This window comes from Nematostella vectensis, chromosome 12 (assembly GCF_932526225.1).
Source record: "Nematostella vectensis chromosome 12, jaNemVect1.1, whole genome shotgun sequence".
NCBI classification, from domain to species: domain Eukaryota; kingdom Metazoa; phylum Cnidaria; class Anthozoa; order Actiniaria; family Edwardsiidae; genus Nematostella; species Nematostella vectensis.
In genome coordinates, this window is record NC_064045.1 from 14557569 (window position 1) to 14580827 (window position 23259).

The window sequence follows — 23259 nt, forward strand, 5'->3', positions numbered from 1 at the left end:
AGATCGTTTATTTTCCTGTCAGCTGCTCTAACAAATAAGTGATGTGAGTAACATACGCGGTTTTCATTACCTGACACACGAATAAGACCAAACGGCTAAATAATTCATTATTCGCAGAGCAAAGTACTTAGTAGCCTGATGGCGGTACTAGGCCGCCTGTTGTTACTATAAAACAGGAGATCAATACCTCAAGGGTGAGCGCAACGCGAATTTGCTATGATCACAGGATGCATCAATGATTCATAAGTGAAGAGGAGTTTATACATTTTGTAGAAAAAAACGCGGAGCTACTGGCTCAATAACACAAGCAATGGAGGAAATACAAACCGGATAAAACCCAACTAACACACCTTGCGTCTCTATCAAGCGTCATCCGTTAAGCGAAGTGTAAGAGCGGTGTACACTAATAGATGTGCCAATTGGTATCTATTTCTCGTAAGTAATCAAGATGGTTTTAAGCCTTTGTATGATATCGTGGTGAGCTTGTGCGGTTTTTATGACATTTCAGACTATCGCGGGAGTGTTGAAGCATGATTCAAGCAAACTGTTGGATTCTTATCAGTGTTTCTTCCTTTCTAGGGGTCATCTCGTGCTCAGGTATATAACTAAATTTCTGTGTTCTTTAAAGCGCCACATATATTTGTGTACTTCATTTTTTTCAACACTAAGATTTTTTCCGATTAAAAAAAAAACAGGGACATATCCTCGCACCTCCCAAACCCCCTTTTTTTCTTTGCATTTCTTAGTTTTTAGAAATCGAAAATACCCATTCTGTGTAAATTCTCAATTATTTGGAAATTCCTCAAACTAGATTGCCAGCTTGTTTATCCTTACAGTTTGCATATTTATTTCCAATTTATACTTCCAGCCTCAAGAAATTACCTTACATATATTCCCTTTTAAGTCCCGAGAGTCGAGACATGGAAGTATCATTGTCTTGTGATAGTATGTTTTTCTCATATTCGACATTATTTTGTATTTTGCACAACAAAACTCCGTTATTCACGCGTGCACGTGAGCTAATGTTCGATGTGTACGTTTTGATAAAATCGTAGATTTTTGTGTATCCTTGTTACCATAGCCTTTATGTTCGCGCCGTCAGATTCGCGTATAAACAAGCGGAGATAAAGAATCTTTTATACCTAATTGTGCGTTTTCTATTCCATGTTGAAGTTAAATGTTCAATAGCAGTACATAATACTGCGTTCGCTATTCTTTTTTTGAATGCTTTTTCAAAATGCAAAACGCATTTTAGCTCGCACTTCCAAATCAGCTATTATGTTTTAAGAGGAAGCACTTGTCTCTTCTAACTGCGAGTTATAACTGGTCATAGTTAAAACGAAGTTGAGCACCCTTTAGCGATAGCGTGGTTTAGAAAGTAAGTTGAAATTTGGTTGAAGAATCGCCCAAAAGCGATTATCCAAGAAACATTGCCGTATTTATCGCGGGAAACTATTGGTGGGAGAGGTAAGACATTCCTATTCGCTAGATTGATGAGAAATGTATCGATGAATTATAATCGTGTTGACAAATGAGAATGATCTGTCATATCTGTCATGTAATATTTACTCCCATGATAAGCACCGAATAAATGCGACTATCCCTTTTTATATATCTAAACCGATTCTGAGCCTTATTACACTCTTTTTTTTATAAGAACGTCTGATTTTCAGTTCTTTTTTTGGACATTTTGAGGCTGAATATGTTCTTAACGTGTTTTTTTTATTTTAGTGTATATAAGAATCTAAAATAAACCTAATGACTTATTAGGAAGAGAATTACACAATCATCAATAGCAATGATAGGGTTGTTAATATGAGCACAATTTGATTATGCATTTTAAAACGCATCAGGACTATATGCTATCTGAGCCTCGGCATGTTCTTAGCACGTTCTTAGAATTTGGTGAAATCTCAGGCTGGACGTTCTTATAAAAAAAAGTTCTTATAAAAGAAAAGAGTTCTGAGCAGTACGACGTCTGCGTCTTAGGCTCGGCACGGGCAAAAGGATGAAGTGTCCCCTGCTTTTCTCTGCTGCCATTTCATCTTGCTTTCTACATGTATAGCTTGATTTCTGTGTTCTTACAAGCAGAAATGTGTCAAGGACGGCAAATACTTTAGACTTTAAGAAGGCCAGTCATGACATACCAAACAAAAGAACGCGTCACAGACTCTGCAAAAAGTGACACTGAACACTGTTAGAGGTTGTTTAAAGTGTTTTGCGCACAAGCTTCCTATCAAGCTTTCGCTGCATCCAGCTGAATCAGGGTAGCTGGATAGACTATTATGATTGTTATAACCATCAATTGGTTCCGTGTCTTCCATTCCATCTCTTATCTATGCTGATACCTGAGTTCTCTTTCTCCATTCGGTGATCTCCCTTAGGGGCTGCAAATCCAAGCGCTGAACAGAGACTCATCAGTGATCTTTTACAAGGATACAGCCGAAACGCGAGACCCGTTCTGAATAGCAATCACACTCTTAAAGTATTCTTCGGCATGGAGATAGTACAGATCGTAAATGTTGTAAGTACAATGTCACGTGCTCATCACGTAGTGTGTAAAACGATAAGAACAGCGAATATTGCAGACATCACCTAGTGTGTACAAGACGAGCATTGTGCACATCACCTAGTGTGGACATAATGAGTACTGCGCACATCACCTAAAGTATGTACATTATGAGCACTGCGCACATCACCTAAAGTATGTACATGATGAGCGCTGCGCACATCACCTAGTGTGTACATGACGAGCACTGCGCACATCACCTAGTGGGTGCATGACAAGGACTGGGCACATCACCTAGTGTGTACATGACAAACACTGCGCACATCACCCAGTGTGTACATGACGAGTACTGCACACATAACCTAGTGGGTAAATAACGAGGACTGGGCACATCACCTAGTGTGTACATGACGAACACTGCGCACATCACCCAGTGTGTACATGACGAGTACTGCGCACATAACCTAGTGGGTAAATGACGAGCACTGCGCACATCACCTAGTGTGTACATGACGAGCACTGCGCACATCACCTAGTGGGTGCATGACGAGGACTGGGCACATAACCTAGTGTGTACATGACGAACACTGCGCACATCACCCAGTGTGTACATGACGAGTACTGCGCACATAACCTAGTGGGTAAATGACGAGCACTGCGCACATCACCTAGTGTATACCTGACGAGTACTGCGCACATCACCTAAAGTATGTACATGATGAGCACTGCGCACATCACCTAAAGTATGTACATGATGAGCGCTGCGCGCATCACCTAGTGGGTAAATGACGAGCACTGCGCACATCACCTAGTGTGAACATGACGAACACTGCGCACATCACCTAGTGTGTACATGACGAGCACTGCGCACATCACCTAGTGTGTACATGACGAGCACTGCGCACATCACCTAGTGTGTACATGACATTAACTGCGCACATCACCTAGTGTGTACATGACGAGTACTGCGCACATCACGTAGTGTATACCTGACGAGTACTGCACACATCACCTAGTGTGTACATGACGAGCACTGCACACATCACCTAGTGTGTATATGACGAGCACTGCGCACATCACCTAGTGTGTATATGACGAGCACTGCACACATCACCCAGTGTGTACATGACGAGCACTGCACACATCACCTAGTGTGTACATGACGAGCACTGCGCACATCACCTAGTGTGTACATGACGAGCACTGCACACATCACCTAGTGTGTATATGACGAGCACTGCGCACATCACCTAGTGTGTATATGACGAGCACTGCACACATCACCCAGTGTGTACATGACGAGCACTGCACACATCACCTAGTGTGTACATGACGAGCACTGCGCACATCACCTAGTGTGTATATGACGAGCACTGCACACATCACCCAGTGTGTACATGACGAGCACTGCACACATCACCTAGTGTGTATATGACGAGCACTGCACACATCACCTAGTGTGTATATGACGAGCACTGCGCACATCACCTAGTGTGTACATGACGAGCACTGCGCACATCACCTAGTGTGTATATGACGAGCACTGCGCACATCACCTAGTGTATACCTGACGAGTACTGCACACATCACCTAGTGTGTACATGACGAGCACTGCGCACATCACCTAGTGTGTATATGACGAGCACTGCGCACATCACCTAGTGTGTACATGACGAGCACTGCGCACATCACCTAAAGTATGTACATGATGAGCACTGCGCACATCACCTAAAGTATGTACATGATGAGCGCTGCGCACATCACCTAGTATGTACATGACAAGCACTGCGCACATCACCCAGTTTGTACATGACGAGCACTGCGCACATCACCTAGTGGGTGCATGACGAGGACTGGGCACATCACCTATTGTATACCTGACGAGCACTGCGCACATCACCCAGTGTGTACATGACGAACACTGCGCACATTACCTAGTGTGTACATGACGAACACTGCACATATCACCTAGTGTATACCTGACGCTAACTGCGCACATAACCTAGTGGGTAAATGACGAGAACTGCGCAAATCACCTAGTGTTGACATAATTAGTACTGCGCACATCGCCTAAAGTGTGTACCTGACGAACACTGCGCACATCACCCAGTGTGTACATGACAAGCACTGCGCACATCACCCAGTGTGTACATGACGACCACTGCGCACATCACCTAGTGTGTACATGACGAACACTGCGCACATCACCTAGTGTGTACATGACGAGCACTGCGCACATCACCTAGTGTATACCTGACGAGTACTGCGCACATAACCTAGTGGGTAAATGACGAGCACTGCGCACATCACCTAGTGTGTACATGACGAGCACTGCGCACATCACCTAGTGTATACATGACGAACACTGCGCACATCACTTAGTGTGTACATGACGAGTACTGCGCAAATAACCTAGTGTGTACATGACGAGTACTGCGCACATTACCTAGTGTGTACATGACAAGCACTGCACACATCACCTAGTGTATACCTGACGAGTACTGCGCACATCACCTAGTGTGTACATGACGAGCACTGCGCACATCACCTAGTGTATACATGACGAGTATTGCGCACAACACCTAGTGTGTACATGACGAGTATTGCGCACATTACCTAGTGTGAACATGACGAGCACTGCGCACATCACCTAGTGTGTACATGACGAGCACTGCGCACATCACCTAGTGTATACCTGACGAGTACTGCACACATCACCTAGTGTGTACATGACGAGCACTGCGCACATCACCTAGAGTGTACATGACGAGCACTGCACACATCACCCAGTGTGTACATGACAAGCACTGCGCACATCACCCAGTGTGTACATGACGACCACTGCGCACATCACCTAGTGTGTACATGACGAACACTGCGCACATCACCTAGTGTATACCTGACGAGTACTGCGCACATAACCTAGTGGGTAAATGACGAGCACTGCGCACATCACCTAGTGTGTACATGACGAGCACTGCGCACATCACTTAGTGAGTAAATGACGAGCACTGCGCACATAACCTAGTGGGTAAATGACGAGCACTGCGCACATCACCTGGTGTATACATGACGAGCATTGCACACATCACCCAGTGTGTACATGACGAGCACTGCGCACATCACCTAATGTGTGCATGACGAGGACTGGGCACATCACCTAGTGTGTACATGACGAACACTGCGCACATCACCTAGTGCGTAACTGACGAGCACTGCACACATCACATAATGTGTACATGACAAGCACAGCGCACATCACCTAGTGTGTACATGACGAGCACTGCGCACATCACCTAGTGTATACCTGATGAGCACTGCGCACATCACCTAGTGGGTGCATGACAAGTACTGCGCACATCACCTAGTGTATACCTGACGAGGACTGCGCACATTACCTAGTGTGTACATGACGAGCACTGCGCACATCACCTTGTGTGTACATGACGAGCACTGCGCACATCACCTCATGTGGCTTATGTTCTTTTCTTAGGAAAACCGTAACCAAATAATCCAAACCAACGTATGGATACGCCAGGTAAATCAAAATTCCGTTGTGCGTTATTCACTCAAGTAACAATAACAAATCATACTAAACTTATGACTCAGTCATTTGTATTCAATATTTGAAAAAAATCATTTTGAAATATATTCAAGAAGAATCAACTAGGTTGTACATTTCATTCAGCGAATTCAGTAAAAAAATATATAAAAAATACTTCTCACAATCAAATTCATTTTTCTACAGCTGGTGTTTTGGTAATATGCCAATATGGCGTCTGACCAGGAACAAGGACTTAAAATGAGATCAAAGTGCTGAAAAATTTCTCTTTCTAGCGCTGGGATAACGAACTGTTGACTTGGCATCCATCTAACTACGAGGGAGTCCAGACCGTACGTCTTGACGCCAAGTCTGTGTGGATCCCGGATATAGTGCTTTACGACAGGTATGCCCGTCTCGACTTGTAAAAATACAACGAAGTGTTGTAGCTAGCTGGTAGCACTTTTTATCAAACGAAGAATAATAATTATTGATTTGAATAGGCCTATTCAAATCAATAATTATACATGATCGTCTTGACGCCAAGTCAGTGGGGATCCCGGATGTAGTGCTGTACGACAGGTACATTTATATTTTGGCAACATAAAACAAGCACTCTGATTAGCTGATGTACCTTCTGGAATATCCCCGTACAGACCCCCCGCGTACCTGCTTGCGGCGTTGTCCACCTTGGGTTTGGCACCACAGATGGGACGATATGGATGAATTTCCTACTTTAATGCATTCGAAAACTGCGCGCAAAATGGCTGAAAGCCTTTAAATTTGTTTTCGTCTAGCGCGGACAGTGTGTTCAGCGGCGGTCACGAGAAATACAAGACCCACGTGATAATCAGCAAAGACGGTTCCTCAGCATGGTTCAGTCCAGCCTCGTTCCGAAGCACATGTAAAATTGACGTGACGTATTTTCCGTTTGACGAGCAAACGTGTTACATGAAATTCGGCTCATGGACATACACTATAGCGGACGTCGACATACAGGCGTCCCCCGCGCCCGTGAAATCCTCCAAATACCTCAAAAGCGCGGAGTGGGACCTTATGAGTGCGACCACCTCGCGCAAGTCTCAAATCTACGCGTGCTGCCCGGAGCCAATCTCTGACGTCACCATCGCCATGACGATACGCCGAAAGCCCTTGTTTTACGCGTTTAACTTGATCACGCCCTGTATGATCATGTTGACTATGATTCTACTTGGGTTCTTCTTACCGCCGGAGTCTGGGGAGAGAATTACGCTAAGCATCACGGTACTTCTAGCCATGGCAGTCTTTCTTCAGGTGATTTTTCGTGATATTTTTCTTGCGTATAAAGCGCCTTAGTAAGATGCATACAACTCGTACTACTAAGTAAGTTTACATCGCTTAATTGAATAATGTCTTGAATTGTGGTCCGCTTTAGACGTACAGAAAGTATGTAGCAATGTTTTAAGATGTGATAATTTAAAGATAAATACAGCGGAACCCCGAAACCTAAAACCCTTAATAATTCGAAATCCTCACTACATCGATATCGGATAACCTGAACTCCTTACTAACTGCAAATCGGATAACTTAAATTTCCCGCTAACTTGAACTTTGATAACCTGAACTCCTCACTAACCCGAACCCGGAAAACTTGAGTTCCTCGATAACTCGAAACCCAACTAACTCGAACTAGGATAATTATAAGTTATAGCATGGCATGAGGGGAATTTAGTGATCAAATGTGCCGGCAACCGAGGGATAATTATTGGTTGAAGTCCCGTAGCCGCAGGTCATCCAGTCATCCCGAGGTAGAGACGTATGCGCAAATTACAACAAGGCAATACACCTGACAATAATGCGGCTTATTTACTTTATCAATTATACATTTTATCATCTTTTGCACTACTCGACAGCTCGTCGCAGAGACCCTCCCGCGCAACTCGGAGAGCATACCGCTACTTGGGAGATTTTACATCACCATCATGACCGAGATAGCCGTGTCTCTGATGGCCACGTGCTGGGTCTTGAACATTCACCACAGGAATTCCGGTACCACGCTAGTTGTCGAGATGCCAAAATGGGTTGATGTAATCGTGCTAAGATGGCTCGCGGTAGTCCTGTGTGTTCGCCAACCGCCGTCCATTCCACATGACCTGGTAACTAGCGAGCAAGACAGAGAAAGGTGATTTGTCGTAATAACCTGTTTTCTTCGTGATTCTAAGTGATTTCTAAGTGATTGGTCGGTTTAGTTGTGCTAGTTTTTGTGTAAAAATACCAGGTCCTAGAAATAGTGTAGAAAAAATATCTGAAGAAAAAATCGGAGATGGTGGTGGTGAGGATGGGATGGTTATGATGGTGATGACAATAAGGATAAGGATGATGATGATGATGATGATGATGATGGTGATGATGATGCTTTATGTTTTCTGAGAAAATGCTGCACCCACAGCCTGCGGATAAATTGTTGGTTAGAATACGTCAAAGTACTTATCCCAACTCGTTGTTCCTCAACAGTAAGTTTCTACACGAGTTTGACGAGCTGCCCGATATCGAAAACGCGTACACACCCCTCCCCTCCATGAATGGTAATTTGTCATCGCACAATCACGTCATGCATGACAGGCCACGTAATTCAGTAACCATGGCAACCAACGGCATTCCTGGCACGTGTAGGACGGTCACTTGTTTGCTGCAAAACAGAAGTCACGAGGATCACTACGAGAAGCGCTGTGTTCGCGATATCCGGGTGAGGTCTGGGTTCTTAGTCCTGATAATGCCATATCAATGTTGTTTTGGAAACTGTCGAGTGGTTTAAGCTTAGATTCCTTTGTCAATTGCTTATTAGGACATTTACATGCAATATTTAACCCTATTCAGACATGGGGGGGGGGCTCTTTAAGGAAAAATTGCTATAACTTCTGAACCATAGCAGCTAAGAGGCTAAAACGTGGTGAATTTTCCTTAAACCTCTCTGTGGACGTTTTGATGCCATTGACATGCCTAGGAGATGCTCCATGTTACCATGGCAACCGTTTTTTCACACATATGTTTCCCCAAACTAAAAAGTAGTGAATTTTTACATATTTGGTCCTGTTTCTCAGGTTTAAATGCCTCTTTTGACTTTATAAGTTTGTTTAGGTGACACTGACACTGAAGTTTCACAACAGCGCTCTAGAATTTTCTTACCTCGGATATTTAGGGAGGAGGGGTAGGTAAACTTTGCCCTCTCAAAGCTGTTGTTAAAAATGTCACTAGATTTACTATATGACACTTTAAAACCTAATATTAAGCATTTATCATTATTATGAGCAGTATCATAGGCAGTAATAATTCCAGATTTTTTTTTATTTTGCAAAAATCATAAGAATCCAAGATGGCGGACTCAAGATGGCGGAATTTCTTACAAAAATATTGATTAGACAATTACAGGTTTCCCATGCTCTCGCCCAAGGCTCTTTATAGACATTAAGAAAACTATATCCATTGATTGGTATGAATCATATCAATATTTGGATGACCATCGTACTCGCTAGGCCATTTTTTTGGGCTCGAGACATTTCGAGGTTCCGAGATAAATACGTGACCAAGCGATCAGGGTCCTTTATCGGAATTGTTCCAGGCGAGTCTTTTTGAGGGATATCACGATTTATCACCGTGCTTTCTGAAGGTTCGTGGACAGGAAATCATCTCCATTCGTTTAAGATATGGAAGCACAGGTGGCCTTAGCGTTTTAACACACTGGCCTCTCACCGCTGCGGCCTGAGTTCGATTACAAGCTCTGAACCCGAGGACTTTTCTAGGTCCAGGTGATTGGTTCAGGTCTGGATTTGAGTCTGGTGCTGTAAGTGTTCTTTTGGGTGAGACACAAAACTGAGGCTTGAAACGCTTCACTCACAAGGTAAAGGGGACGTTAAGAAACTCGTTTGCTATTCGTAAGAGTAGGGAATCGCTCCCAGTTTCCCGGCCTAGCTATCTCTCTCTGGACCCAGAGGACAAGGTGCCACCACGTGGATGTGCCTCATGGGTACCCCATTTGCCAAACTGACTGTTGTCGCTCCTTAGCCACACCAGTTTCAGTCTTCTTCAATAAAACGCCACAACTTCTCCCTTACTCGTGAAAGTGCTTATCTAGGCCAAGGTCACACCACATGCACACTACCCGTTAGATCTATGTGCCAGATCATTACAAAACCACCCCTCCCCTCTGACTGATGTGCGTTTCTCTCCCCAGACCATCGCGGATCACACCAGGATGCAATGGCAAATCGAGGATAATCAACTTCGTTGGAAACACGTTGCTATGGTGATGGACAGACTATTTTTTTGGATTTTTGTCCTGACCATATTCATCTCAACCATGATAATTTTCAAAGAAAAAATCAGACAATATTTGAATGAGAACATGTGACGTCGTAAAATAACTATTTTTTTCGAGCAAAATACAATAAACGTTTTAACAAAAAATAATGCCACATGCCACCTTTAATGTTCTATTCGTTGTCGCTTTTTTTCCTTTGCCATTGTTGATAGTGTGTGTCTATTCCAATTGTTGTTGCTGTCTTTGTTGCTGTTACTTGAATGTTATTATTGTTGTTACTGTCTTTTGTTGCTGTTACTTGAATGTTATTATTGTTGTTACTGTCTTTTGTTGCTGTTACTTGAATGTTATTATTGTTGTTACTGTCTTTTGTTGCTGTTATTTGAATGTTATTATTGTTGTTACTGTCTTTGCTGTTGTTACTTGAATGTTATTATTGTTGTTACTGTCTTTGCTGTTGTTACTTGAATGTTATTATTGTTGTTACTGTCTTTGTTGCTGTTACTTGAATGTTATTATTGTTGTTACTGTCTTTGCTGTTGTTACTTGAATGTTATTATTGTTGTTACTGTCTTTGCTGTTGTTACTTGAATGTTATTATTGTTGTTACTGTCTTTGCTGTTGTTACTTGAATGTTATTATTGTTGTTACTGTCTTTGCTGTTGTTACTTGAATGTTATTATTGTTGTTACTGTCTTTGTTGTTGTTACTTGAATGTTATTATTGTTGTTACTGTCTTGTTACTGTGTTGTTGTTGTTGCGTCTTTGTAACACGTGCTTCTCGTATCCTATTGTCCGGTCTCAGGAGTATTCCTACTCTCCTACGGAGGGAGGTTTCTCTAAAGACTGTTACAAATTGTGCTAATTGGATGCGATATCCATCCATCCATCCATCCACCCACCCACTAATCCTTCCATCCATCCACCCACCCACCCACCCACCCATCCATCCATCCATCCATACTTTTTTACGAAAAGCCCCCCTGCCGGGGAAATTATTACTCGCCAGGAGAGTGGTTTTTATAACAGTAAAAACTAATAAAACATAAATAGAGAAGACATGCGCAAACCGTTCTCCGTCTAGAGTTTATTAAACCTAGAGGTCATCACACAATACCTCAACCACGTGTCAGACAGTCTACTTTAACAGGGCACCCAATGCTGTCAAACGCGTCCCTCTGACTCGTGTTGCTGTTACAGATTATCATTCTGCCGACTTGAGCGTCCCGGCTGAGCTAGATAGTGGACACGTGACCGACCTCGCATGACGTAATCGCACTGAAAGTTTTAAGCTTTTTACCTCGGGTCGTTTTGTCCATGACCTATCTAAATCTACCACACCATCTCCAGTCTGACACATGCCACTGAATGTCCCTACTCACGACTCCAATTGATGTACAATATCTCTTATCTACCACTTTCGTTTGTATTGCGATGTTCTCTCCCTCACTCGTCAACAGATTTGTTCTGTGATTTTCAAAGTGTACACTCCAGTCATGTTCTAGTTTTCAGCGTGGCCGCACCAACCAACTGAAAGGACTCCCCCTGACGTGTTCCTCGTCAACCATAACAGACAGCACACATTCACCTTCACTATCAGGTTGATATTCAGTGATATAAACTCCATTCCCGGTGCCGGCTACCTGCAACCTTGAGACAGCCATTGCCTGAGGAGTTGCCTTGTGTATGGCGACTTTAACGTCTACAGGTCTACGGGTTATTCGCATGTCTCCCCTTGATTATTCTTGATGGCGATGTAGAACTTGTTGGGCTGACCGGCACGTGGAGTAAATAATTCCAGGCTCCGCACCTATTCCAATGGTAACGACGCATTTTACGGAGTCCGTGACAGGCGCGTACCCAGGATTGGCCGAGGGGGGGGTGCGCAGTCATAGGTATCATATGAAAAAAGCACAGTATTTGAAGATTCCTTAATAAGAAATTACCAACCCCTTCGTACGCGCCTGCGGGATATCAAGTGTGACAGACACATTTTTATCCATCGATTGAAAGAACTCATGCTGACTACTATCAAATTTAGTCTTCCTGCGTTACACGGGCCAAATTCTGTTGGTGTTTTCGCTATCTCATCAAGACGAGATGTTAAATCCCCCTTCATGGATAACAAATCAATGTCGCTGCCCTCAGCGGTACGATTTGCAAAGTCCACGCAGATGCGACCACATGTAAGAGCGAGCGAGAGGTGTTCCTGCTGAGCAGCCAACTGCGTGCTTTTGGTTTGGTAAATAGTCTCAACCTCAGCTTGAAGGTTTTGGCGCATCCTTCCAGCACGTTCTTTTGTTGTTCCTCTACGAATCGATTAATCTCAGCAGTGGTCGACTCTTTTGTGGTTTTCAGCTGATCTTGTTGCTTTACGATACACGTCTGTTTGTCATCTAAACGTTCCAGTTTTCCATTCACTATTTCAAATTTTCCAGCGTCTGTCTCTCTATCAACAATTGTGTTCGAGTATACATAATCATGCTTTGAGTGGTCGATGATAATGCATTCTCGGCAAGTCACCTCATCTCAAGCCTCACAATACGGCTTTAGAATTTCACTATGCTGTTGACACAAGGGAGAGTTGTGAAAATGAAGCCTTTTATTCCTCATCTCCACGAGAGTTGCTAGTCAGTGATCTCTTGTAGCTCATGATCCCTTGTGATATTTCATACAAGACTGGCACATCCACTCAACGCACCGATACGTTTCCCCTCCTGGCACACTTCACAGACATCCTGATTGTTACTTCTCTCAAGGAGGCTCATCCGCGGCAGGAGGTCAATCACATTTTTCACCATAAAGTTATTTTTTTAGAGCGTCTACACCCTCCGCAGTCAGCTAAAATGACAATAAATAAATGAACTACTCGCAACTCCTCGACCATTGCGTCTGATCAGGTGCAATTGAGTGCATTAAAGATTTAGATTTGGCGGTTCTACGTCTTTGCAATAGGAAAGTCATAGCCTGCGCTTCCGTGAATCTCAGCGAAGCGTTTAACCGCGAAAAAAACAAAATTTTCTAGCGACCAAAATTTCTGCTAAAACCCACGTACGTTAAAATTCGACTTCCAAACGCATTCGTTTCATCGGCATATCCAAAAACGGATATGCGTTCCCGGGAGAATTGCTCGGGATCCAAGGCATTTTGGCGTGCACTCTTAGTCACCAGTTTACTTCCGGTCGATTACGTAACGATCTCCAATGATTTTCGACGGAAAACGTGAGAAATAGTTCAACATTTGAAAGCAGTGCGTCTATTTATTGGAAGTTTTTAAAGGGGATGTGATTAATAATTTAGAGCAGATATGGCCTATTAAATAGCACGGAGTCTAATAGAGGTTTCCGTCGGACCTCCGGAAATAAACTGACAATGCGGTTTTAACTGCCGAATCCAGACACTGATTTATGAATTAGAGGATGAAGATATTACTTTATTTCTATGAAAACTCATAGAAATCCTTCACTGACGCGGGTGAAGCCTGTGTTTAACATGTTTTCCTACTTCACGAAGTAACCCTGTGCAAAATATAAAGTATTTGTATAATTGGACGACTCAGGGAAAACATTTTATTGATGGCTGCAATGAGAACAATGAGATTAAATTAAATTTAAACTCGTGGAATGACGGACAGTTTGGGGATCCTTGTGTGCCCGCGCTGCACCGTGGGTAAATTATTAAGATTCTTAGAAGAACATTAACAAAAATACTACAGCTTTTCAACACTGTACAATTGTTTCTTCTTGTTAATTTATTTGGTATATATGAAGCACTGCGGGTACATATTCTTTTGGCATGACCCCTCCCCCCAAGGTGAAAGCTGGTCCACCTCGGTACCACAGCAAGAGATCCAAAACAGTTACTCTACTTGGTTTCTATCACGCTGTAGGTCTTTATTATTATTATTATTATAACTATATTACTTCGAGCCAATCAGAATCGACATGAGCCTATATCACTTTTGGGGTTTTATGGGTAATGTGAACGAGTCGTGGTTTTGAATAAGTTCTAGGGGAATCATGGATTCCTGCTTTTATTTTCAACTATTCTTTCTCATACAAAAACTGAATATCCCAAAAATTGCTATGTAAATTAGTGGTATTCTTTGGTATGGTTTTATTTTGTCTCGAGTTTAACTCATGCAATAGGTTACCGACTCAATGATATGAATTAATAAATTTGTTTATGTTTTCGCGAGTCATGCTTTCCGTGTTAGAGTCGCTTGTAGCAAATTTTGGTCTTCTCTCTTGAGGAATTTATGGATGTGTATTTTAGACACGCTCTCCACGCTGATGCTAAGGCATTTACAAGTTAAAGAAAGAAATTAAAATTAACCACCAGACAGGGTTTACAAGATCAGAGGTGATCTCTAGCTGTCAAGGTACGAATTAGAGTACACACTGCCGTTTAATCATTTTAGAGTGGATAAAGTGTATGTATGTCTAGCCCTGTTGGAACTCAAAATATTTTTAATCTGGCTCTTCATTAAGTCTCAAATCTGTGAACAATGAAAAGAAACAAGGATGCTTTTGTTTCAGAAAGGTCGGTTTTCAGCGAAATTGTAAATATTTAACACACATAGAATGAATAATCCAAGCCCCCGTTAGATAGACAAATTCTCCAAATGCAGAATTACTATTCACTAAATATTCCGTTATTTTTATCTGCTATTTTTTATTCAAACAACCGAAAAAATTTCGCTTAAAGTTCTCGGTATGTGGTATTCTTTGGCAAGAAACAATCTTTAACACAAGAATGAAAATCACGAGACTGGGCCTTTTCCATCATTTCTGGAACAAGTCGAGTTTGTTTTTCACATTCGGATTCCTATATTTTCTTAAAACGCTAAAGACAATTCGAATTACCAATTGCAAGAGTGAAACAGAGGGATAGAGATGATATATTGATATATTACAACTCGTTTGAGACCAGGCCAATTTTCTGAAAGCGTCCTGCCACAGGTAGCCCATATCGTACAGGTAAATGTGGCGATTTTTGAGTAGAAAAATACATTTTCGCGATGTATGAGAACTCCCTGCTCATTCAATAATTGGTCTTTTGGCCTTTTTAAAGACCAAGACCCCGAAACATGAAACACACTTTTCTTCATACGATCCCTAAAGCTACGAACAAACAAGCAATCAACAAGTATGAACCAGCTTATAGGGTGTATCTGCATGGAGACGGCTAGGAAGGGGGAGGGGTGTAAAAAAAACGGCCGACCTAACCCATCAAGGCTGGATCAAGATGCAAATCATGGTACTAACACTGATTTCGCAATTTAACTTGTTCTTGATTAGGTGCAATTGAGTGCATTATTCTCTATTTTCACCTGCTAAAGATCTAAATTTGGTGGTTCTACTTTCTTTCCGTGATATGGGCTATCTGCGCTTCCGTCAGTCTCAGCGAAGCGTTTAACCGCAAAAAAAATAAATAAATTCTTGCGCTCAAAATTTCTGCTAATTAAACCCACGTACGTTAAAAATGTGACTTTCAAACGCATTCGTTTTATCGGCATATCCAAACAAGGATACACCAATTTCAATAAAGGTTGTCAGTGCAAATACTCTAAGTCACTTTTAAGTGTCACTTGTTTACTTCCGGTCGATTACGTAACAATCTCCAATGGTTTTCAACGGAAAACGTGAGAAATATTTCAACATTTGAAAGCAGTTCGTCTATTTATTGGAAGCTTTTTGGGGGGTTGTGATTGATAATTTAGAGCGGATGGCCTGTTAAATAGCAGGATTCTAATAGATTCTTTTGTCTTTTAACGGTTGAGGTTTCCGTCGGACCTCCGGAAGTAAACCGACAATGCGGTTTTAACTGCCGAATCCAGACACTGATGAAAAAAGGAGGTAAAGGAGCAAATAAGCACGAGAAAAAATTTCATAAAATTTGGTTAAGGATAGCCACCCTAGGAAATACCCCTAGATCCGCCCTTACCCTTTAATAACGCGCTTAAAAGACTCTCCGTGTTAAAGCCGCATTGTCACCAGTTTACTTCCGGAGGTCCGACGGGAACCTCAACCGTTAAAAGACAAAAGAATCTATTAGAATCCGAGATATTTAACAGGCCATCCGCTCTAAATTATCAATAACCAATTACCAATAAACACACTGCTTTCAAAATTTTGAAATATTTTTCGCGTTTTCCGTTAAAAATCATCGGATATTGTTAGGTAATCGACCGGAAGTAAACTGGTGACAATGCGGCTTTAACCATCTGTGACACTGAATAGGGTAATCTTCAGTCTATGACAACCCATCTCATCCCAATCTAGAAGACTACACCTAAAAAAAATAGCGGGGGGAATAGCAACCTTTTGGCACCACTGGTGTGCACCGCTAGCTAGAGTCCACACCAAGGGTGGCTTTGCCCAATGGAGGAAAAAATGTGAAATTCTGACGAATGCAGGCCCCGGAAGACATCTTTGGTTCACAAAGAGTTGTCGATTTGAATACACGATACCGCTGACCAGGCCATGAAATTAGGGGGGTGGTACATGCTTTTTTATACTGTATCATTTGACATTATTCATCATTATTTGGTGCGATTTTCCCGATTTCCGATTGACCGCGAACTCAAGCGTCCACGTGACCAAGGCTTGCCGTCGCGTTTGCCGTTCGGAGTTTACGTTTAGTACGGCTGGGGACCCCTTCTAGAGGTAAGTCATTCACGGCAAGGTTTTTCGTATTCTTCAACACCGAAATCCCACGTTTAACACTAAAAGCTAGCTTATACTTTGTTTAACTATCAACTGATATTTGTTATACAATTGAAAATAAAGTGGTCGGCATGAATGAAAACATAACCTGGCGCAAAAATTGCACTGGTATGACAACCTCGAATCCTAATTCCAAAAATGGGCATATGTCTAATGTAAAACCGCAAACCACGGCCCGCGGTTTGCCGTTCGCGGTAAACTGATCAATCCTCGATCTTAAGGTCTCTCTGAAAAGTCTGTTTTTTAACGTGCACACATCTATGAATTTCTAAAGTCATTTATGTTGTCTTAAGCACAAAGAAAATTACACGTGCATGTCGATTACATCACTGCCATGTCACTCTTACGGCTCCCAAGAGACCTAGGGCGCCCGAATAGACCTCAATTTTTTCACAATACGTCATAGCGAGCTGTGTGTGGCGTAACCGTATAAGACTTCGGTCTTAAGGGCTAGGAACCTGGTTATTGCCTCCCTATTAATGCGCGGGTGCCTCGGTACCTGTGTGTTACACAGTTCGCTAGATAGCGGTGTTGGGGCCGAAATCTCCAGCCTAGCCGTAAAGCTTTAGCTGCCATACGATGATTCAGCGCACGTCTGGATGTATGGTCATTTTTTTTTAATTGAGCCGATTTTTGGCTACAGTTCGATTCTCGATCTAGGTTTTTTTTAATGTTATTTGAAACTGTTTTCGATTTAAGTCGATTTTACTGGGCTATTTTTTTTTTTGCATAACCATGTTCTTAACGACAAAACACGCTACTCCTCTAAAAGTTGAACTAGAGCTTTGAAAAGCCGAGAGTTTAAGCAAGCCTAATTTTGCCGCGCAAAGGGGCCCGGGGAATCTATTTTAAAATATACTAATAATGTTTCAGGTTTTTGGAAGTTTGACAAGAAGCAAGATCAATACAGTGCGATAATCACATTCCACATATAGAAGTATCATAATCTAAATATGAATCACGCGCTGCCCACTTTGTGATTATGCGAGCAACTGTCGTCACTACAAAACGTTATGAATAATGTATGCGAGCGATGAACATTTCGTTAGACGCCGAGAAGTCTGTTTAAACCCTTTTAAAGTTATTTTTCGCCAGATTAATTCAAATTGACGGGAAGTCATTAATAACCTTTTTCTGTTGCCTCTTATTTTATTTTTAGTCTTAACTCTTGTTATCGAATAAAAAATATTCCGATATTGTCTATATGAATGGAACATCTCTCGTCTAGGATCTTCAAGTGGTTTCATGTGAGGTGACCGTTTGTGTGATTCGTTGAGGGAATGGTCGTGAAATAAGACTGACACAATTAGCAAAGACACTGATTTTAGTTACTTTCGATACGAAATGCTCAGCCCAACTCTAAGAAGCATTTAGATATGAACAACGTGGCTATTCAGGTTTTAATTTCTTTTTTTTAAAGAGATTTTATTTTCTTAACTACAGCATAACTATGAGCAAGAAAAACATTTCCTGACAGCAGCTAACTGAAAAATATTTCAGTAAATTAGACGTTTATCTGATTCGAAAGGTTCGAAACAACAGCAAAGTAAAAAGTTCCTATTGAATTTCCTGGTTTCATTTAGTTCTATTGCCGGAGCAATAAATGTTTTGATGATACTTTTTTTGTTTTTACTATTTTTAACATCTCTCTTCCCGAAGCCTTTCCCAAGGGAAAAAGATAGTTAAATTATTGAGTTGTGGACGAAGCCATTCCGCCCCAATGATTAATTGCAGAAAAAGACGAGTATGTTTAGTTACCTCCCGGAACACTTGCCGGTGTGAGCATTCTTCGGCCTCCCACGGTAATAGAAATACACCAGCTCGTTAAAATTTCATTAGTGCAGTGGCGACATTGTAACTCCTCTATTCCTAGCTACTTCTCTGTTCGTCAAAAAACCTATAGTTGTCCAAAGTCTGTCGCTGACATTTGTCCAGATACTCGCAATAAAATTCGCACTGTGCCCTGTCTCCATCGCCAAGCCAACAAACCAGAATTAACTTCCTACTTTTGTCTTAATTGCATCCTTTGCCTCGTCACAGCGTTTCTATCGATTAAAAAACCACATAATAAAAATATACGAACTGTCAGTATCGAAATAATTGGTATAAAGATTGCTCGGTGATAGCTTTATCTTTCGGCACCGTGGTTTTTATATCAAAAAGGCCAGACAGTAGGGACCTTTCCTTGGATTCCATATCATTGTGCGAAGGAAAGACATCTCCTGACGGTAAGGCACGACTCTAGGTGAGCCTCTTATTCGTGTTGATTTTTCGCGCTGATGTGTTATGGCGCCAGGTCCGGGTGTCTTTCGCGTGTGTTTACGCGGTTTACGTCCCTGTTAACGCCAGATGTTTTGTGACTCTTGAAACTAACCGTAAGCGATCTGTGCTGAGAAAATCCTCTCTTTTCTACTCGAGCAAGCTCTCATTGCCACCACCGTACCAGCTCCTTTTTTTAGCTTTATTGCAATCGGTATCAATTATTAACTGGTCAAATTCGCAGTAATAAAATACTGAATGGGAATGATTTGTAAAAGTATAGTTTCTTTTTATTCAAATGCATCTCAATGGTATAAATTTAGAAGAATTAGTCTGCCCTGGGGCTAATACAGCAAATTTTGAAGAAAATTCATTTATGAATTAATAAGTGAAGCCCGTACAGTAAGCGCGAGCTCGCGAAAAGGGAAACCATGACTCGACACTATTTGGAAACTGATGGGTTTTAGATCACTTTATGGGAAAATAACTAAAAGGCTCACGATGAGGAATCAGGAGCACATAGTCCGCCAGCCGATATGAGATAAGATAATATCATAGGCTGTTATTAAGAGTCACCCATTTAGAGTGAGAAACCATCAACCCAAACATCGCGTTATCGATACATTCATCGACTCTCAGCCGACAAGACAGAAGGGATCAGGTAAAAGGCTTGATTTCTCATTTTCAGCATTTGGATTTTAGCACTCTGTGATAATTTGCACTTGTTAACAACGGGGTGTTAGGATGTGGTCGACATTCACCGCACTTGACAATACTCACTCTTCGTTTTTAGTCAAACGCGATAGAATTGCCTTTCGTTATTTATGTCCCCTGCAAATTTAACTGCAGGATTCAATATGCCACAAAGGGATAAAATTGCTGTAGAAATCTAAGCAGACGATCTCAATTGGCTTTTTTCACACGTACTTTAAATCCTGTTTACATTTGCGATTATCCTTTATTCTATCTTTCAGGCAATATACGTGATTATTTTCATTCTCTCAGGGAATAGAAAGAAAATCTTAAATCAACTGGCAATTAGAATAAACGAATTTAAATGATCGTCAACATTTGTGGAGGAATACTTCCGAACGATCCAATCCACATTACTACATTTCTTGCCTTTTTTATTGTTTGACTGTTCTTATACCTGATACTTATAATCAACCGTTTTCAGCCTCGAGCTTTACCTTCTCGCCTAAACAAAATATTTGTTTGCAACAATTTTTATAGTTTGCACTGAGCTTTCATGATGCAAAATGTGGCATGAATCATTCGATAAGCGCCCGCAAGGGCCGTCGGGTATTAGAAGATATAAAAGAAAAGCAAAGCACGTGTGGGGTAATGGTGGAAAAGGGGACCACTTTTCTTACCCTAGCCATACATCTTCGATACAATTTTCTTTATTTTTTTTCATCAATAATGCATTATAGCTTATTGCTTATTTGTTTACATCCTTACTTGACCTTTTTTATTACGGCGTTTTTATTAAGAATTTTAAAATCCCAGGCGGTACGTGCTACGCTACGAGCCGCCTGCTTTGGATTTATTTTCTCAATCCGCAGCTCAAATGCTGCTGATGTGCGGATGTTGCTTATTTGTTTACATCCTTCCTTAAATTTTTTTATTACGGCGTTTTTATTAAGAATTTTAAAATTCCAGTCGGTTCGTGCCACGCTACCAGCCGCCTTCTTTGGATTCCTTTTCTCCATCCGCAGCTCAAATGTTTCAGGCAAGCTCGGTTAGCTCTGTTAAAATGAAATGATTTTATCAGTTCTTGCCAATAGTAAAGCATCTGGCGAAGGGGCTCTTATCTTTGTATTGGAATAAAATCATCATCTTCACCTTAAAGCATCTGGCTAAGAAATTATTCGTCCTTTTTTATTGGAATAAGGCCTGTCTTGCTTTTCTTAAAGCATCTGGCGAAGGGATTTTTCGTCGTGCTTTATTGGAGTAAGGCCTGTCTTTCTCATCTTAAAGCGCCAGGCGGAGCTTTGTTATGAGTCATTGGGTGGGCGGGGTCTAGATGTGTTGTTGGGTTTTATGGCTCATGCGTTGCACTGCTCTTAGTGCGGTTTTAGAATATAAATTAGCGGTAAAGCTGAGTGTCACATACGGCTTGTCAAAGTTGTTCTATATGTCATACCATATTTGTCATACCGTCCACTACACTTAACGTGATATATTATTTCAAAGAGAGCCTACTTGGTGTATGTCTCACAAGCTGCGATTCTAAGCGGTGTTTTATTTGTCCTATCGGTTGTTTACCATTTAAACGGAAATTCTGGTACTTCTGGTTATTGGTACAGATTCCTCCCACTGGAAAATTTCCGGAAAATGTAGAATTGCTTGAGATGTATCCCACTTTTACCGGGGAGACCAGAAATTCCGGAAAATCGTGTACCATTCGCAGTTTTATATAAAATATTTGACCGTGGCCCCAAAAATTAGAATTTATTGGTACAGAAGCAAATCGTTCTAAGTTACCCCGGTAATTCTGGAATATAGGAAACTTTTCTTGCCATTATGGAATTCCGGAAAGACTGGGATCTCATCCCAGAATTTCCGATTAAATGGTAAACAACCATCATGCAAGGAATAATTACCTAATGAATGTCAAACTCGAGTGGCTTTTAATCTAGCGCGAGGTTTTGTTTTTCGGTAGATAAATAGGGACCTACCATACTATAATAAGTATACTAATGTGCACTGTCGCAATAATGTGAGCTGTCGCAATAAGAAATAGTCAGTAGAAAAGGCGTTCAGTAGTTGTCGTTTTTGCCAAACCCGCTCACTTTCATATAAGGAAAATAATCTATCCCTTAATTGGAGTAACTGCATTAAAAAAAAAAAACTTTTCGGAAGAAGAGGTACAAGGCCCCCAAAACGACAACGTTGTCTTCATGTTTGAATTAAAATAAAAGTTGCAAAAAGAAAGCAAGAAGGCAATGATGGCATCGCTTGTGTGGTACATGAACACACAAGACGTACGTGTTGTCTGCAACAGTCTATTTGTGTTTGATAATCAAGTATGCTCACTACGATTTTTTAATGAAATGGTTTTTAAACGTATATATAGCAACGCACATCATCGCGATTTCGTTATGAATTGATTACATGCGAAAGTACGTGATCCATTATGATGATACTCTACGTGTTACGTGTCGCATAATATAATGCGCGTTACATGAAGCGTGTTACGTTAAGCGTGCTACATAAAGCGTGTTACGTGAAGCGTGTTGCGCGAAGCGTGTTACGTGATGCGTATTTCTTCACGTAATCTAAATGTTAACAATCCCGTGTTGCGTGATACACGGTGCGTGATTGATGCCTTTGTTTCCCCAGGGCGTCAGAGGCATGTACAGGCAGCTACCCGGAGTGTGGATCATCGCATGGCTTGTCACGGTGCTGGCAGTGTCAAAAGGTACGTGGTAGTGTATACAAATACCTGCTTACGTGGCAGTGTATACAAATACCGGCTTACGTGGTAGTGTATACAAATACCGGCTTACGTGGTAGTGTATACAAATACCGGCTTACGTGGTAGTGTATACAAATACCGGCTTACGTGGCAGTGTATACAAATACCGGCTTACGTGGTAGTGTATACAAATACCGGCTTACGTGGTAGTGTATACAAATACCGGCTTACGTGGTAGTGTATACAAATACTGGCTTACGTGGCAGTGTATACAAATACCGGCTTACGTGGAAGTGTATACAAATACCGGCTTACGTGGTAGTGTATACAAATACCGGCTTACGTGGTAGTGTATACAAATACCGGCTTACGTGGCAGTGTATACAAATACCGGCTTACGTGGTAGCGTATACAAATACCGGCTTACGTGGTAGTGTATACAAATACCGGCTTACGTGGTAGTGTATACAATACCGGCTTACGTGGTAGTGTATACAAATACCG

At 41.7% G+C, this 23259-nt stretch overlaps 2 protein-coding genes and 2 long non-coding RNA genes across 9 annotated transcripts in view; 2 read left to right on the forward strand and 2 right to left on the reverse strand.

The window, feature by feature from the left end:
• LOC5520188 (neuronal acetylcholine receptor subunit alpha-2) lies at nt 1-10582 on the forward strand. 3 transcript variants are annotated; one of them, XM_032365160.2, is made up of 10 exons: nt 2-194; nt 274-435; nt 509-597; nt 2385-2524; nt 6003-6047; nt 6347-6456; nt 6848-7343; nt 7943-8211; nt 8544-8775; nt 10261-10581. In XM_032365160.2, exons 3-10 carry the CDS (start codon nt 531-533, stop codon nt 10435-10437), a joined length of 1536 nt encoding a protein of 511 aa, XP_032221051.1. In that variant the 5' UTR covers nt 2-194; nt 274-435; nt 509-530; the 3' UTR covers nt 10438-10581. The 3 variants fall into 3 exon arrangements, with proteins under 3 accessions (XP_001640032.2, XP_032221051.1, XP_032221050.1); XM_032365159.2 differs by having other exon boundaries at nt 2-435; XM_001639982.3 differs by lacking the exon at nt 509-597 and having other exon boundaries at nt 1-435; nt 10261-10582.
• Nucleotides 7881-18957, reverse strand: LOC125557267. The gene is made up of 2 exons (XR_007305195.1): nt 18834-18957; nt 7881-8718 (listed from the first exon to the last, which is right to left on the reverse strand). It is a non-coding gene; the product is annotated as an uncharacterized LOC125557267 (long non-coding RNA).
• Nucleotides 14535-23259, forward strand: part of LOC116603627 (acetylcholine receptor subunit alpha-like) — a 19950-nt gene continuing 11225 nt past the window's right edge. The window contains exons 1-3 of one of the 4 annotated variants that reach the window (XM_048719663.1): nt 14535-14728; nt 16938-17015; nt 22680-22758. In XM_048719663.1, coding sequence (XP_048575620.1) covers nt 22692-22758 — 67 coding nt within the window. In that variant the 5' untranslated portion in view covers nt 14535-14728; nt 16938-17015; nt 22680-22691. Of the gene's footprint in view, nt 14729-16582; nt 17016-19187; nt 19304-19705; nt 19996-22679; nt 22759-23259 lie in introns of those variants that run through there. The other 3 variants (XM_032365158.2, XM_032365157.2, XM_032365155.2) reach the window with 3 other exon arrangements.
• On the reverse strand, nt 20704-21693 carry LOC116603628. Its single transcript, XR_004290705.2, has 2 exons — nt 21180-21693; nt 20704-21082 (listed from the first exon to the last, which is right to left on the reverse strand). It is a non-coding gene; the product is annotated as an uncharacterized LOC116603628 (long non-coding RNA).